This window comes from Salmo salar, chromosome ssa02, assembly GCF_905237065.1.
Source record: "Salmo salar chromosome ssa02, Ssal_v3.1, whole genome shotgun sequence".
Classification (NCBI taxonomy): Eukaryota; Metazoa; Chordata; class Actinopteri; order Salmoniformes; family Salmonidae; genus Salmo; species Salmo salar.
Genome location: NC_059443.1, coordinates 43953132 through 43971615, shown reverse-complemented (window position 1 = coordinate 43971615; position 18484 = coordinate 43953132). Strand labels below are relative to the sequence as shown.

Here is an 18484-nt window from a genome sequence, read left to right as displayed (position 1 = left end):
ATACCTCTCTGGAAGGATGTTGTTGCCTGAAATACTCAACTCTCTCTTTATTCGAGGTGAGACCCTGAAACGGCCGTCGAAATGGACATTGCGCTGTAATCAAAGGAGGCTAAAGAACAAACTCGTCAAATGTTTTCCATATGTCAAGACGTCAGGAAAGCCCCCTTGTTTGCGTTTGAGTGAGTGGAGGGGTATTGGGAGTATTATTGACAGACAGGGAGTCGGCTGGTGCCTGGGGAGGAGAGGAGAGAAGACTACAGCAGCGGCCTATTAGCTGGACGATACGGGATCTGTGAGATCTGTCAGCTTCACTCAGCTGTCTGCTTGACTGGCGCTTGACAGGCTTCTGATAGAGCTCAGGCCTTAGTGAGGATCAGGGACTACTGAGAACGGACTGATCTGGGTCTCTAACGAAAACACACACAACAGGAGCTCTGCAAGGACATCAAACAGACTGAGACTTCAAGGCTCAAATTAGACTTTGTCTAGTCAAAAATTTTGTCGTGTTTGTAGTGTTTTTGTAGGGTTTTCACGCTTTGTGAGTGCAAGGAGATGGGGTGGAAACCGTCCAGAGTTACCCAAACAATCCATGAAGATAAAAACACAAAAAACAAGGTTATGTCCTTGAGTCCCTTGTCATCCGCTATAGCACGGGGACTGTGCCATGATTTCCACAGCCCCTCTCTCTGGTTTAGCGTCTAAGCCCGTCTGATTTAGCATGGCTCCCTCTTCGTTAGGGCCTAGTTCCTCTTCACGGGACAGTTGTGCTCCGTGTCCAGACATGGGGGGGAGGGGATTTCCTCCCCTCCCATTCATTTTCCCAGAGGAGAAGGGGATGAAGTGGAGGATAGGGGGATGAAGGGACTTGGTGGAGAAATTAGGTGTAAAGCAGTGAATCATGCCGGACAATTTCCTCCTTGATCCCCCCCAAGCCCCCCAGGCCACGGGGGGATGTTGTGTGTGTGTGTGTGTGTGTGTGTGTGTGTGTGTGTGTGTGTGTGTGTGTGTGTGTGTGTGTGTGTGTGTGTGTAAGTGGTGGGGGGGGGTTGACCAGAGGGGCTGTTGCAGGCCAGGGAGAGGAGAGCACACACACGTGCCCCAGACAGCAGACAGCCTGTGTGACAGACTCTGAGTCGCCCCTTATGCCCCCTTGGCGTCCTCACAATGCAGACATGATGTTCTTTATGTATGTATGATGCGCTGTTGACACAGCCTTGATATTTCAGTGAATGTGAACCCCTCTGTCTGGAAGAGGATACACTCCATCGTGTGTGGGTGCGTGCGTGCACGCTTGTGTGTGTGCATTATAATACATGCGTACTCAGCAGGGCTCATGACAGTGTAAGTACGGTATATATTACACAATGTATTTGCGTGTGCGTGTTAGGAAGGGTCTTCCAGACAGCGCCGTGAGCGTAAGCAGAAGAACCCTCCTCCTTGTGGCCCCACAAAAGGGTCCAGAGATTCAGAGAAGCTCCCACCACCCAGACCACGTATTGCCTGCCCCCTCCCTGTTCTGCTGCCCACCAGGCCCACTCCACACCCCCTAGCAGGCAGCAGGAAATGCATCTTCACCACCCTGAAATGAAAAACAAATGTTCCATCCAATGTTTAATCCTTGGTGTGAGGAGGTCACCTCCTTGGCAGGACTACGTACGTTTTGTCTCTCGGTGCTAGCGAGCGTGCTTTTCAAAGTGTACAGTTAAGACTGGGTAGGTGGGGTTTTTACGGAGGGAGAGAGTCGGGGTGCTCTGGAGTGGGAGTTCTTCATTCTCTTCAGTTGGTTTTAAAAGGCAAAGGCAGAGTGTGTAAAAGTGCACTGCCAAGTCCTGTTTTTATTAGCTTTTACTGTTTAATGGCATGGCGTAAGATAATGAATCGCAGAGGCAATCATTGTACTTCTACTCCAAACAAAGGGAGAGTCAGGAATGCAACCAAGTCGGCTCCACGTTTCCCCGTTTTAAAACGGTTCATTTCATTAGGGAATTACCCTGCATCTATCAATTGATATGTAAACTGTGCGACGGAACGAAGATCAATGATTCTGTTTCTACCCCCCAAGGCACCTTTTCTAAGGGACGCAGGAAATATTTACATAAAATAGATTCAATTAAATGAATGAGTGAGATCAAATAATTTATTGTGATCTGGAAATGGAAGACGCCCCACAATGAAAGCATGAGAATGAGAGCCCCACCCTCTCCTCTGCTATGTGACCGAAGTGGAACGTAATTGACATCTCCCCTATTATTCCAGCCATGATGATAAATGCGTAATATTCCACTCATAGTCCCCTTGATCTTATAATTGGACCCCCGGCCCACTTTTACACCACCCCCTGGTTTGCTACAGCTATCCACAGCTCGCTAACACTCACACACACACACCTACACACACCCGCTCGCACCAGCACACACACTAGCAGAGCCACACACACACTGAAACACGTGAACACATACGCACGCATGCATGCAAGCACGCACGCACACACACACACACACACACACACACACACACACACACACACACACACACACATCGACAGAGCTATTTTGCCCGTCAGAAATGAAACGCAACATTTAGCCATTCATTATAGTTAACTAAAGCTAATTATTCCTCCTTTTCAGCAGCTCCATATATTTAGGCCCAGATGTGTGTGTGTGAGACAGTCGGGGGGGGGGGGGTGATAGCAGACTACAGATGAATTTGAGTTTCAGGCGTATCAGACACAGTAGCCTAGTCATCACGCCTGCACTCTGCGTGGCCCTCTTCCGTTGCCGTGGTGACACCACCCGTAAAGTAGAGCCAGAGGTGGTGAGCAAGCGCCGATTTTAACCCGGAGAGGGGTACCGTTCAGGGGAGCAGAGTTGTGAGTGACTCTGCAGAGGTTTCAGTTTTGATTTCCACATTGGACGCCTGGTCTGCTGGCTTGCCTATGTTAAGGTTGTTAGCGGTGTGGTGTTAGCGGTTAGCCAAATATTGACCAAATATTTACAGGTAGCTCTCTCATTAGCAAAGTCTAAGCATACATACTCAGTGTTGACAGATCAGAAACTGACCGAGCGTTGACTGAAAGTTGAACGGTTTCATCGTCAGACAGTGTCCTTCCCTCAACACTGGACCATTCCTCAATACCGGACCATTCCTGGACACCGTTCCTGGGGATCGTTCCATTGTCTTTGTCACAGTCATTCAGCAGCTCAAAGGAGAAAAAACCCAACTCCATATTGCCCATCGGGCAGATTAATCACTGTGTCAGTCATGCATTATTTGCCGGGGCTTCTCCCTGCAAAAGACGCTAATCTCCTTGTTGGGTTTTCGATTTGACTTATTGTCAGCGAAATGGAGCTTCAAAGGCAGGACCGGTGGACTAACCTGCTGCTTAATCTCCTGACAGAGCCTCCATCGCGTAGATGAGAAAATAATGACCCACCTAATCCCAACATTAGCTTTTTAAATCGGAATGCATATGTTTTAAATCATCCCTGCTAAGCAGGATGGGTGATTGTAAGCAGAGCACTGGGGAAAGAGAATGAGAATGAGAAAGAGAAGAGTGAGAAGAGAAAGTACGATTCAGAGTAATCTTGTTAGGCTAAATGACACTGTGCAGAGAGGCTCTTGTCATCCTGTTGGCAAGATGGACTTGTTCTCATAAAATATTGTCCTCTCTGGACAAAGAGGGTGTTTTTTTTCTGTCTCTTTTTCACCGGTGTATCTTTCCCTGTTCTCAACTATTTCCCTTTTTTTCCCCCAATTTCCCTCCATCTCTGTCTCTCTCCCCTCTCTCGCCCTCTTTCCTACCTTTCTCTCTCTCATACACTGTCACTCAAAAGCCCCCACTACATTTCTTCCTTTTCTTCTTCATCCTCCTCCTCCTTCCCCTCTTCTCTATTACTCACTCTCTAAACTCTCTGTCACTTTTAGATCATATCTTTTCATGTGAACATCTGTAGACCTTGGCTCACCATATGTCCTTACCATTTTACATATCCACAACCCCACATTGTCCATGGAGTGTATCTTATTCCAGACAGTAGAGCTCATCGGTGTGAGTGAGAGGAGCTGGCTACAGATACGTTCCCCTTCACGGCATTATAAATGTATGTGTGAGGAGGCCTTTAATGGCTGCTAATCCAATTTCTGCCACTGAAATCAAATCTCGCTGGCGCCAGTAGTCCCCTCCTTCCCTCACAAATAATGGCTTTCGCTTTGGCATGTTTATGAAGAAGATGAGCCGCCAAAAATTCCAGCTTTTACCGTACTAAATCCACCAGAATCTTCTTCGGAATTGTTTTGATCCCCTACCCTCAACCTCCCTTCTCTTAAGAAACATATTAATTGATGGTCTCAGGATGATTGCGGCGTTTACTGGCGGGATGAGGTAACAAAAAGGAGAGGAGAGGGTTTACTTCAGAGGAGGAACCCATTTACCGTTCGTCTTAATGCCTTCTCAAGGTTGGTCCCATCGATTTCCTCCAACCGCAAGCGGAGCAGATAAGATTAGGCCTTCGATTGGTGCATTGCCTGCTGGAGCCCGAGCACTGGGTGGATGAAGTCACTTGGCCATGCCGCCAGTCAGTCAGTACACACACACACACACACACACACACACACAGTGGTCATGGCCTCAGTGATTATAGATTTGCATGCAGGTACACACTCCCACAGTGGCAGCCACCAGGTCCGTATCTAAATAATCATCCCTTTCCTTTTCTGTCTCTATCGAGGTCTGTTTTTGTCAATGTCCTCATTGAACTGAGCCCATTCTTGGCAGCATGAAGAACACAACATTGACCTAATGATGCAACAAAAAAACGTTATTTTTTACATAATTCAAATACTCACTCATCGTAAAGAATACATTTTCTCCGGTTTATTTGGTTCTCCAAAACAAAGTTATTGGATTTGGAGATAGGTGAAGGGAATTTTGGCTCCGTCTTTCTCCCCTGTATAAAATGTTATTGTGATTCAATTAGACAAGTTGAATGGACTGCAACTCAGAGTGCCATATCTCCTGTGTCACGTTCTTGAAAATGATCGGACCAAGGCGCAGCGTGAGTATAGTTCCACATATTTATTTAAGTGAAACTAACAAAACAAAATAACAAAACTTACAAAAACCGTGAGGACGTAGTGCCCAAACACACTAACAATCAATATCCCACAAAACACAGGTGGGGAAATAGCTACCTAAATATGATCCCCAATCAGAGGCAACGATAAACAGCTGCCTCTAATTGGGAACGATATTAGCACCAACATAGAACTAGACATACTAGATCACCCCCTAGTCATGCCCTGACCTACTACACCATAGAAAACCAAGGGCTCTCTATGGTCAGGGCATGACAGTACCCCCCCCCCCAAAGGTGCGGACTCCGGCCACAAAACCTGAAACCAAATGGGGAGGGTAGGGGGGGTAATTAGTGTCGGTGGCGGCTCCGGTGCAGGTCGTAGCCCCGCCCAGACCCCGGATCCGGCCTTGGAGCTGGACTGGACACCGTGCCTGGAAGCTCCGGACCGTGGACCGTCGCTGGAGGTTCCGGACCGTGGACCGTCGCTGGAGGTTCCGGACCGTGGACCGTCGCTGGAGGTTCCGGGCCATGGACCGTCGCAGGAGGTTCCAGGCCGTGGACCGTCGCAGGAAGCGCCGGAACGGGAAACGTCGCCGGAAGCTCTGAACAGGGAACCTTCGCCGGAAGCTCTGGACTGTGAACCGTCACCGGAAGCTCTGGACTGTGAACCGTCGCCGGAAGCTCTGGACTGTGAATGCGCACTGGAGGCCTAGTGCGTGGAGCCGGTACAGGTGGCACCGGACTGGTGACACACACTTAAGGGCGAGTGCGGGGAATAGGCACAGAACGTACCGGACTGGGGAGGCGCACTGGAGGCCTGATGTGTGGAGCCGGTACAGCTGGCACCGGATTGGTGACACGCACTTCAGGACGAGTGCGAGGAGCAGGCACAGGACGTACCGGACTGGGGACACGCACTGGAGGCCTGATGCGTGGGGCCGGCACAGGTTGCACCGGTCTGGTGACACGCTCTTCAGGGTGAGTGTGAGGAGCAGGCACAGGACGTACCGAACTGGGGAGGTGCACTGGAGGCCAGTTGCGTGGAACCAACACAGGTTTCACCAGACTGCTAACCGGATCTTCTGGTCGAATGTTGAGCAGAACACACTTGCACAACATCTCTCTCTCTCCCAACTTCTCCATTGCCTCCCTGACAGTCTATGGCTCTTCCCGCTGCTCAGCCGCCAGCTCCATGTGCCCCCCCAAAAAAATAATCTTGGGGTTTTTGTGACCGTGGTCTGACGACACGCTCCTCCAGAGTTTGCCATTCAGGCTCTGGCACTCTCCTCGGCTCGACCAGCCACCCCTTGTGCCCCCCCCCAAAAAACTTGGGGTTGTCCTTGGGCTTTCTGTGGCCGCAAACCCTGGCGTCGTCGATGTCCTCCATTATTACCTTCCGTCTGCCGCCAAGGAAGGGTTTTGCACCCACCCATCACTTCTTCCCATGTCCAAAACTCCTTTACCTGGTGAACACGCTGCTTGGTCCTGGTTTGGTGGGATATTCTGTCACGTTATTGAAAATGATCGGACCAAGTCGCAGCGTGAGTATAGTTCCACATATTTATTTAAGTGAAACTAACAAAACAAAATAGCAAAACTTACAAAGACCGTGAGGACGTAGTGCCCAAAAACATTAACAATCAATCAATATCCCACAAAACACAGGTGGGAAATAGCTACCTAAATATGATCCCCAATCAGAGGCAACGATAAACAGCTGCCTCTAAATTGGGAACCATAATAGCACCAACATAGAAATAGACATACTAGATCACCCCTAGTCACGCCCTGACCTACTACACCATAGAGAACCAAGGGCTCTCTATGGTCAGGGCGTGACATCCTGAGAGATAGCATAGTGTTATTGTTACTATACAACAAGCCTACAGAACAGCATTCCTGTTGGGATATCTGGCTATGTCTCAACCACCATCAGAGATGGACAGAGAGAGAAAGAGAGGGATGCGAATGAGAGAAAACGAGAGAGAGAGATGTGAAAGAGAAATGGAAAGTGATGGATGTCAACCGGACTGGTCCTGGAATATCCCAGTCAGCAGAGGTCAGGGTAGAACTCCCACCCCAGTGCATGTAGGGAAGTCTAATCTGCCTCTGCCAGGTGCTTTGGCAGCTGATATGATTGTATGTGACATTAGAGGGTCCAAGACACATTTCTTAAAGACCTTGAGTTGATATGGAAGAGCGTACCTACCCAGGCACACATGTACATAGCCTAGTCTTAGACAAACACACAGATACAAAGCAGGCTTGGAGTGCATTCCAGGGCTTTCTTCAGGTAGCAAGAACTTTACCAGAACCAGACCTGTCTCATGCAGTGAGACCAAGATTGGGCTTACTCACACACAGGCACAAATACTAATGTACACACACACACACACACACACACACACACACACACACACACACACACACACACACACACACACACACACACACACACACACACACACACACCATGTCTATAATACACACACACACAGTGATAATGGTGGGGTCATCCTCTGCCACCACAGCAGCTTCTGCTTTTGATTCAAAACTACAAAACATTTTGATTTGCTTATAAATGTTTTGTTTGTTTGTTCAATTTACTCTGACTACGAACTCGTCCACATACAAAGCTTTAGTTGGCAGATTGAATCTACAAAAAACAAACAAACGTTATGCAATTAAGGATTGTGACCAAAACTGAAAAGAAAATGGGGAAACATTTGTAGAAGTATTTTCTGAAATGCAAGCCATTCTTCAATTTTGGCAGCAAGTTTAAATTCGGGGTCAGTGTGGGGTAAAATAAAAATAGCAAAAAAAAATGGAAGATTTATTTAACTTCCAAGACAAATTATCTTTACTCGCTCTAAGATTTATGAATTTGTTCCTTGTTTGGAAAGTAATCGACTTGACTTCTTAATGATTTATTTCCTGGTAAATTAAACATTTGTTTTTCTTATGGAAACTCTGGCTTGTATAATCATCTTCAGTGATTACATTGGTTGTAAATATGACATCATAAAAGCGTTGTGTATTCACTCTGTGTTACGCCCTGGTAAATGCTAAAAATGAACGAGACAGACCCTGATATGATGTACCATCTCACGAGCCTTAAATCAGATGCACAGGGGGGAAGATCTAAGTTCTCTTGGTATTGGTTGCCCTCTAGCTGTCAGCCTAGAGAACTCTGTCTGGTTATGAAATATAACCCAGCGTAGTCATTGTTTTCATGGACACAGTGGTCAAACAGTTCATCAGCTCACTTGGACAGCTCTGATGACATTCCCGGACGTTTTGGTTTTTACACTTCACATTGTCCTGGAATAAATGAGATATTTTGAGATATGAGAAGCGTAATAATGACGTGGGGCAAACAGACCTCAGACCTGGGACAAATACATAATATGTCAAGGTGATACGTTTTAATCCATTGGTTACGTTGGACTGGGGAAAACCAAATGATGCACAGCTCAAGCTTTCGAAAGGGTTTGACAAAGTGTGTATATTTCACCCATGTCTGCAGGCAGCCTTGACTTACTCACACAACTTACTTACATCTTATGAGATGAGCAGTACTGTGACATCGAATCACGGTCTATATAATGCCATGGAGATGTGTAGCGCCTTGTTTTTCCAAGAACATTCTGTAATCATGTTTGTGTGTGGTGTAAGACAAGTGTTATGCAGTTCACAAACATCATAAAGCCATGTGGATTATAGCCTTTCTGTGTTCGTAACTATCCAGGAAAGCTATACTGTAGGTCTTTAAGTGAGCTCTCACGCATTTATTTGCACGACACGCAAACAGCCTAATGGCTCCAAGGAATGGCCCGTATGGGCCTAGCCCAGCTACAGAGGTATTTTTAATACAGCAAGGTGTGCTTTATAGCCACCAAATGTAATTCGTCTGGAGTTGATCGTATTGAAGGCTGTGGTCCAAATTGACTTGAGCGTTATGCCTGTACTAACTAACCATACAGTAACTTACCCAAAGAATCGAAAGCGACATTTACTAAACAAGCATAACAACTTTGCTGTTAATGTTTTTCAATTGGAGGTCATGGAAAGTTTAGAGCAAGATGTATGTTTTCCTCATGAGATGTGATTTTAAAGCCTTTATGCTCTGAAGAGGGGATTTTTTTAATAAGATATTGCGTGCAGGCAACATTTTTCGCCCTCGGAATGGCCAATATGACCAAAAATAGCTAGCTAGATTGAATTAATTGCAGGAAATGGCTCTGAAATGTGGAAGTGAAATTGTTTGATATTTGTGCAACTGTAACATTACTCTCGTTAACAGAGCGAAAACAGAATTTTTTTCCGAATTTTATACGTCCCCATTTCTTGGAAATAATATTTTCTAATATATTTTACAGTGTGGTGCTGAGATGTTCAATTGAACCAGACTTTTTTGGGGTGGCTTTAAATGGCCGGCGTTTGGCCAGGCCATATGAGAAGGTAATTAGAGGTAATTCTGCCACATATTACACACTTTAGCCTTATTTTCCTGAGTGAAATGGCATGAACAAGTGCAATAATAGGACACGGAGCCAGGTTTTGCAAACCTACCGTTGAGACATCCATTTATGTAGCATTTTTCAGTATTTTTCCCCCCTCGGCGAACCATAGCATGCCTTGTTTCTTGCTGTGCCAAATCAGGATCCAGATAGCATCTCATCATCCAAGCCTGACTCTAGTTTACCCCCCCCATCAGATTTAATTTTTTTCTCAGATCACTTACCCACTCAAAACCAGCAGAGCTATGCCACTGGGCAGAGGGGTTGGCAGCAGGATTGTGCCCCCCCCCCACCACCACCCAAAGCCAACCTTTATCCAGCCCCATCACTTCTCTCTCTCTTTATTTCTCTCTCTGTCTGTCTTTCTCACACACAAACACCTCGTTATATTATTTGTGTCTTTTGGCAGCCAAACTGTTGCCTTTTGGTTCAGTAGCCTCTGTCATAGTGAACCATGGGTACCGAGGTATCGCAACACACGGTTCCAATAGCGCAGGTTGCCAACATGCTTTGCCCACACCAATGGCACCTGGGATACATTAATCCTGGGCTTGCGAACGAGGACCTTTCCAGTTCGGAAAGAGTGTTATGCAATTTCCCCAGTTTCTCTCCCCTCTGTGTACCCTAGCAGAGTGAGTGGAAGTGATGGAGAGAGAGAAAGAAAGAAAGAGAGAGAGAAATAAAGAGAGAGGGAGAAGTGATGAGGCTGAATAAAGGCAAGATCTTGCTGCCAACCCCTCTGCCCAGTGACATAGCTCTACTGGTTTTGAGTGGGTAAAGAGGGGACCAAGATATATGGTATATACACTACCGTTAGTGAATGACTATTGTAGCTGGAAATGGCATATTTTTTATGGAATATCTACATAGGTGTACAGAGGCCCATTATCAGCAACCATCACTCCTGTGTTCCAATGGCATGTTGTGTTAGCTAATCCAAGTTTATCATTTTAAAAGGCTAATTGATCATTAGAGAACCCTTTTGCAATTATGTTAGCACAGCTGAAAACTGTCGTTCTGATTAAAGACTCAATAAAACTGTCCTTCTTTAGACTAGTTGAGTATCTGGAGCATCAGCATTTGTGGGTTTGATTACAGGCTCAAAATGGCCAGAAACAAAAGACTTTCTTCTGAAACTCGTCAGTCTATTCTTGTTCTGAGAAAACAAGGACCCCTAAGGGATGTGTTCCTTTTTGACATTGATGCACTGCTTTTCTAACAGGCTCTCTTTTCCTTCTTGTCTTTCTGTTTCAGGAGAATCAGGGAAGCACCGACCCAAAGAACCAAAGAAGAAGTCCAACAAGCAGAGGCTCCGGTTCCAGGCCCAGAACCAGCACAGTGACCACCTGGCCTCCATGAGCTCCAGCCAGTAGAGGACTGAGTCCCCCCCCCCCACCCCTTGGAACCTAAACAACACAAAGCTGCTAGCTGCTGCTCCACAAATCTCCCCCCCCGTTAACCCACCCCCCTACCCCAGCATACAGTCACACTACACCCTATTAATGACCCTACACATGTCTATGGTTGTAGTAAAGTACACATATGCCCTCTGTCCCTGTCTCTCTCTGCCTTCTGCTGCTTCCCTCGTACCGTAGAGTACCGCATCGTAGTGTACCGCTGACAGTTCAGCCAATCAGCTTCCCCCTTTGAGCCCACTGTGACATCATAGAACTCATAGAAACATTTGTTCCCTTTGCTCACACGTCATGTACGTCTGGTTAGAACAAACCAACGAGGGGCGACCGACACACACAGACTGACAGACTGAGGACGCGAAAGAGCAGAAGGAGAATGAGGAATGAGACGGATGTTGATAATAGTGATGACGGTCCAGCTGAGGGGGGGCAATGGAAGACGTCACGACGATGATTCTGACGGAGAGAGGAAGAACGTGCAAAGAGATAGAATGAGAGGATGATCAAGAGAAGAGGAGAGATTTGGCAGGAGCAACGAGGGTGACGGCTATAAGTGACATCTTGAAATAATTGAGACTTTTTTTGTATTTATTTTAAAGCAAACTCTTATTTTCCCCCATTGGAGGCAGTGTGTTCCATGTACGGCCTGTTTGTTCATTATGTACATTTTTGAGAGTCATGTTAAGAAATACCATGCATAGTTGCAATGTATTTTATTCTCGGCACAAAATGTTTACGTCCAGAACCGCTTTAACGCTCTAACTGTATGGTGTGGATAAATAAATGTAGTTGTTTGACTTAGCATGGCAAAAAAACTCATCTGTACATAGTTGATGAGTTTATCTAATTATAAAACCTATTACTGTATTTTCAGTATTGACTCCTTCAGCGTACTAAATGTTTTAGTGAAAAGGTTGTAATATCAAGTTACAGTTTCAAAAAGATTGAAAACGAAATAATAAACATAGCCACCACATAGCTATTACATTTATATGGTATATATTTGATTTATTTATTGATTCTATTTTGTACTTTTGTGTTCGGTGACAATTTTTGTCTCGTACTGTTACTCCTCTGTGCTGAAATATGATTTGAATCCCGCAATACAGATATCTTTAAAAGAGCCTCTTGTTTGTGTCTGGTCATGCGAAACAGTTTGAGTGTTGTATCGTATTCATTTGGTCTCATCTACTGATTTCAATGTTTCAAAAACGGCAAAATAAAATGCGTACTTTGTTTGACTTTCTTTAGGTTTGATATTCAGGATTCAACAAATATATGGTCATGGGACGACATCTGTACATTGTTTTATTAAAATACATTTCATGTGACTGTCGATGTAGCTTTTCAGTATCATTGTTCATGAACAGCTGAGAGCGCTAGCTTTAGCTTGTCCCTCCCACCTTAGTATACAATTATGTCATTTGAAAAACATTTGTGATATCAATCATGAACTGTGCACTGCATGACACAAGCTGCCTTCGAGCCAGGGAGATTCGATGTGGTCAGTTGACCATGACGTCACTGTGAACGGCCTGTAAGTCATCTTGACTTGACGTGTCCTCACGGATGGTGCAATGCCACATTGCGATGTCACCCCCGTATCATTCATTTCCATCCTCATTATCTTACACATGATTTGGCCATACAACTGCCTACTGTGCTTCCTTCATACACACACACACACACACACACACACACACACACACACACACACACACACACACACACACACACCACGAGCATGCACATATACAGACACCCATTCACCCCCTCTTTATTTGAGCACTCATCAGATCTCTTTCATTTTCGTGGGTTTCAAAACATCAGATAAATAAATATATAAATCCAAAATGTGCTGGCTTGCCAAGAAAGGTTTAACGCCAGTCACGGCTAATTAACCTAGTGATGCATACTGTATAATCATTGCCCGTTAGAAAATGTGAGGCCGTATCTGCCAGACAGCTTATGGACACACAGTAGCGAATGAATCAACGTTGTGTCCTATATCATCCTGGGAGACACCGACCGCAGGCTTCCTGTTCCTAGTAATCCTCTGAAGTCACACATGATATTTCCAGAGGGAAAGAGGCGACGGTGTTGATGCTCAAATAACCCATAATACCCGGTTTGTCCATGTAGCCTTCTCTGAAAAGGAGTGAAACCAACCTCTTACAGCGAAACAGTAGCCCCCGCTAGGAACGGCGAATGGCTCAACGTACAGTAAGGTCTTTCACAGGTGTTGGAAAGGATCACGGAGAAGGATGCTTGACGTACTCTTCATTTTTACAGCTTAACACTTCCCTTAACCTTTCCCCTTGATGAAATGTACCAGTACTCATTGTCATGAAAGGGGAATATCCTCTTTGATGCGCCTTATAGCAATTAGAGATATCCATAAAGCCTAGAGTGCAGAACAGTGAGTGAAGAGTGAATGGAAATGTAAAAGTACTAAGTGTTTTAAAAGACATCTGCTGCTGGTTAAAAGTTAATGAACGGTTTACAGATGTCATCCCCAGGGCCAGACTGTCACTGCTTCAGACTGGGAATTAACTGCACCGAAGTGGATTCATTAAGGAGAAGACCACCAACACCACTGAAACACTACACAATGTCTAGTGGGGGGGAAACCCAAGTGCACACTGGAGAATCCCCACAATACATCATTCTAAATGTCTTGTTTCCCTTACCTTATTCCTCTGTCTGTCATCCATTCTGGGTGTATTTGGGTCGTCGGTGAGAAACTGCATTCAGGGTTTCTTTAATGTTGGTTAGGGCATCAACGTTCACCCAGACATCAGAAGGTAGCCCTGCTAATCCCCTTTTATTAGTGAAACCACTTCTGTAAACTTCGAGGCAGCTTAAAGGAAGCGTCTGTGTTTCTCACCGTGTGTGTGTGTGTGTGTGTGTGTGTGCGTGCGTGCGTGCGTGCGTGCGTGCGTGCGTGCGTGCGTGCGTGTGTGTGTGTGTGTGTGTGTGTGTGTACTTTATATGGTTGAAGGACATAGTTAGGTGGTTGAGGCTGACGCTCCCTTTTAATGTGACTGGGTGCATTTTCATTAGTTCAGTTTCGTCCTATTATTAAAGCCCACTTCAAAGGCCCAACAAGTGAAACCACAAACAGGAAATGTCCCAGTGGCCTCTGCACACTAGAGATCCATACTGTAATACAGGAGGAGCACAGTGAAGTACTGCTAAAGGGATAGTTCACCTAAATTGTATACTAACATCCAGTTTTGACAGGTTACCAAAATGCCCAAATCATGTTAAGGTTTTCAGCATACATATATTGCAGTCCCTCTCTTCAGCTACTTCAAATGTGCTGCACTTTGTGAGTGACACATTCGTTCCAACCCCAGATGGCAGAAGTGGAAGTTATGACATTGGCGGGTTAATAACATTGCCCGGGAAAATAAACGTTGAAATCATTTGCTGTGTTTAATAACTATATAATTGGGCATTGGTTGCCCTTTGAGCTGAAGGAAATCTGGAACTATTAGCATTCACATGGGTTATGATGACGCTTGGCACGGCCTATTGCAGGCAGCACAGAGTAGGTACAATGAAACCAGTCTAAGACTTTCTACAAGTTTACCATATGTCAGCTATCATATGCAGGGGTACTGAGTGGAGGCATAAACACCATGTCTTTCATCCACCAAATTCGGACAAATTCCCTCATAATTGCAAAATGGTATCCGGTATCCACTTCCTTTTGAAAAGCAGATTGGCTTCATTAAGAAAAAGTTGCTAAGTAACACGTTTATTACAGGCATAAATAAATACGTCAATAAAAGGTAATTGTCTGTGACCCTCTCTGCGTTCTTGGGAGACAAATCGGACGGGAAATTGAAAGGGACCAGGCCCGGTAATGGGACTCCATAGCTAATGCTGGTGTGTTCTGCCTGAGTGCAGCTGAAGTGAGGCTTTGAAGGTGGCTATCTTAGGCAGTGCTCGTGATTATAGCCGTCTGACCTCTTATACATCTGTCCCACCTGCTGGAGAGAGATGCACCAACCTAATGACTCTTACTGAAGTCAATTGTTTCCTGTTTACATTGCCATCATCATGCTCTGTTCGATTCTTTCAAATGTCCAGCCTTCGACTTTGTCAAGCAGGGGGACATTTATGATGTCCAGCCTTCGACTTTGTCAAGCAGGGGGACATTTATGACTCATTTCCTTGGGCTGTGTTTCTTTGGTTACATTTCAACAGGTGCAGAAATGGGGCCATGCGGTTCCATAGTACACTACCCAGAAGGGAAAATCTATATTATATTCCTGACCTGGTATGAGGTTTCCTTAGGGGCTTGGCAGTCGTTTTCGGGTCTGTTTCACCTAACATTCCTCTTCTCCTTTCCAATGACTCATTTTACTGATGGCGAACCACCACCAGCAGCACCCCGGAGACAGTGCTGCTTTTTTCTCAGGTTCAATAAATCAACAGTGAGGCCCAAACAATGAAAACACACAAGCATTGTCCCTTACCCCCACCTGAGGGAAATAAGCACAGGGACCCTGTCCTTCCATTCAGGATGTGACACACATGGTCTTTATGACCCCAGCTGAATCATACTGAGCACTTAAAAAACATTAGTGATTACCTAGCGGAGCAAACAATTCCCCTTACTGGCAGACATAGAGCCATGGGCATAACTGTATTTACCTCGGGAGCCAGCTGGTAAGGACGTCCACCAAGACTACTATTTTCCCCCCTTTTTTGGCAGCCCTTCTCCATTCATTGACTTTTCATATGTGCCTAGTAGCCACATTACCACTGGTTTCAAGGGAGAATTAATCAAAAACAGCTCTTATTAAACCATATTAAGACCACTCGTGTTGGATATAATGTGACCAGCAAAGGCCCCAAAAGGGCCATATCTGTTCCATGGAGCTGGCTCAAGTGGCCCCTGAAGAAGGAGCTGTCCGCTATCATGTAGGGGAGCACAGGTTCCAGGGGGGGCCATTTAGGCATTAGAGCCAAGAGTCCTGCATTCATGGGGGGGGGGTAAGGGTGGTTAGGAAGGTATAAGGAAAGTAGGGGGTAAGAGGGTCTCATTGTCCTGGAATGTTCACCTCACCTTCCCCCATGTCTTCATTGAGGGGGGGATTATGCAGCGCCATGCTTCATAGTCAACCTCTGCCTCGACTTGGAGGGTCTTGAGTGGAAATCTTCATCCAGACACACACAACACACACACACACACACACTCACACACATGCACGCATGCACACACATACGCACGCGCGTGTGCGCACACAAACACACACACACCACACATAATCTACACCACAATAAGGAGCCTGTTGTTTCCTGCTTCCAGACAGCGATGGCGGTCTCGTCTTAGAGGTGGTAGGTGTGGGTCTGGGCTGGGCTGGAGCCGAGCCAGGCTGCAGCAGGGTGTCATGGCTGCTGTCTCTCCTGACTCCTCTGTTGTCTGGAGCCATGGAGCCAGCCATAGAACACCTTCCACTCCATCAGACTCCCGCCTGCCCGTCATTCCTCCTCAGCAGCCAGCGCCAGCTTTTATTGGCTGCATTGTGCGGTGTGTCTCAGAAATGGGTTTAATCAACTAACCATAGGGGAGGTCGTGACCTCATGTCAATGGTTCCCAGGCCTTGGTGTGAAGTGTGATCTGTGGTTCAGCCACTAGTTCACACTCAGGACTCTTCGTTGGTAAAAGTGATCAATTGTAAGAAAGTCATGACTAATGGGAGGTAGCCTGACAGACAGGGCAATCCATATAGCTGCACATTATCCACAACAATCAGTTTAAATGAAATGCTAACAATTATCTCAAGGCATCGGTTATCTCAAGGCACTGTCGTTCCTCTGCTTCCAGAACAGTGAAAGATTGCAGATGCTTGTAAAACTTTAATCTATAAGTGTGTGTGTGTGTGTAAACGGAAACAGGCAATGATTCAGTACATGCACAAGCTACTTCCCTCTGGGGTGTGTGTGTGTGTGTGTATGTGTTAATGTGTGTGCGTGTGTGTGTGTGCGTTTTAAGGTGGTTGTCTCATTATCACCGCGATTTGTTTTTACAGTAGGCTGAACAAATCCACCTCCTACCAAGTCTCACATTACCAAACAAACATACAGTAGACGTTCTGGGATATATATCCATAGCATGTACTTATTAGCTGGGAGAGCCGAGGAGTAAGCAGTTAAGCCATTGGAGCAGAGAATATACAGTAACGCCGTATTCAGGCTGTACTATCAAATCCTCACTAAAGTACTTCAGCGGGACCCCCAGTAGCATTTAAGTCTTAACTGTTTTGTAAAGCATCCAGCGAAGAGTGTCTGCTAATCAAATGACCAACAATGGTAGCATCCTGTGGGATCCTCAGTTTTACCGCCCTGCGTGGAAATGTCTTCACTTTAAAACACTACAGTGAAGATTTATAGAGCCAGTATACCGGAGCAAACCAATGAGACAGACATTTAATTGCTGTTGCCTGCCTGGCTTGTATGCATTGTGTGAAGTAAAATAAACCACATGGGCTGTGTGTGTCTGCGTGCATGCCTGTTTGTGCATTCCCGTGTGTGTGTGTGTGTGTGTGTGTGTGTGTGTGTGTGTGTGTGTGTGTGTGTGTGTGTGTGTGTGTGTGTGTGTGTGTGTGTGTGTGTGTGTGTGTGTGTGTGTGTGTGTGTGTGTGTGTGTGTGTGTGTGTGTGTGTGCGCGAGACAGCTGCCGGACCTAGCTCTCTGCCTTCATTGTCTGTCTCCCTGTGTGGCTCGGCTTGGCAGCGGTTTTGTGCTGGTACGGGGGTGTACAGCGGGCATTTGTCTGGGCGCGAAGCATGGCAGTGTACTCCTCAACCCCCTGCAATGGTTGGCTGCTCGGAGGTCTAGCAGGCAGGCTCCAGTCTCTGTGGGAGTCTAGCAGGCAGGCTCCAGTCTCTGTGGTGGGGTTAAAGCCCCAATCTAACAGGCTTATTGGAGACCATGGGTTTACTAGTGCCCACACACATACACCATTGACATCCACTCACAATCAGACAGATCACACATATGCCACAGCAACTGACAGCAGATTACAATGTGTGAGCACACAATGCCTTGACCTCTCTGGCCTACGTCCGTTCCAACGCATCCGTCCGTGTGGCCATGCCACCGAATCTCAGTCTGTGTTTTTCTATACATTTTTTCACACTCAATTAACACGGTGCCATTAACAAACTTAGTGGTCATTTATAACGGCGAGGTGCGATCCATCCACGCTTAACATAATACAATAGCACACATGCCACCCTGGCCAACAGCCACACCTCCACTGTTGGTGAAGAAATGAAGCAGAGTGGGGCTGTGCTTGGTTAGCACTTGGATGGAAGACCACCCTAGGAAAATCAAGTTGCCCCTGTTTGTTGAGCCAGTAGACAAGGTTTTTCCTATGTGGCTCTCCATTCCCCGGTGTGGTACGCTAGTGGAAATTCTAGGCTGGAAAGAGGTAGGCTCAAAGTCTTAACTGTTT

The 18484-nt window shown here is 46.1% G+C and overlaps 1 protein-coding gene across 1 annotated transcript in view; it reads left to right on the top strand.

Moving 5' to 3' along the window:
• The window catches only part of LOC106583742 (R-spondin-2), a 78269-nt gene extending 65923 nt beyond the window's left edge, over positions 1 to 12346 (top strand). The window contains exon 6 of the mRNA XM_014168289.2: positions 10850 to 12346. Within this exon, the coding sequence (XP_014023764.1) occupies positions 10850 to 10968 (119 nt within the window). The 3' untranslated portion in view covers positions 10969 to 12346. The remainder of the gene's footprint in view (positions 1 to 10849) is intronic.
• Positions 12347 to 18484: the final 6138 nt, after the last annotated feature.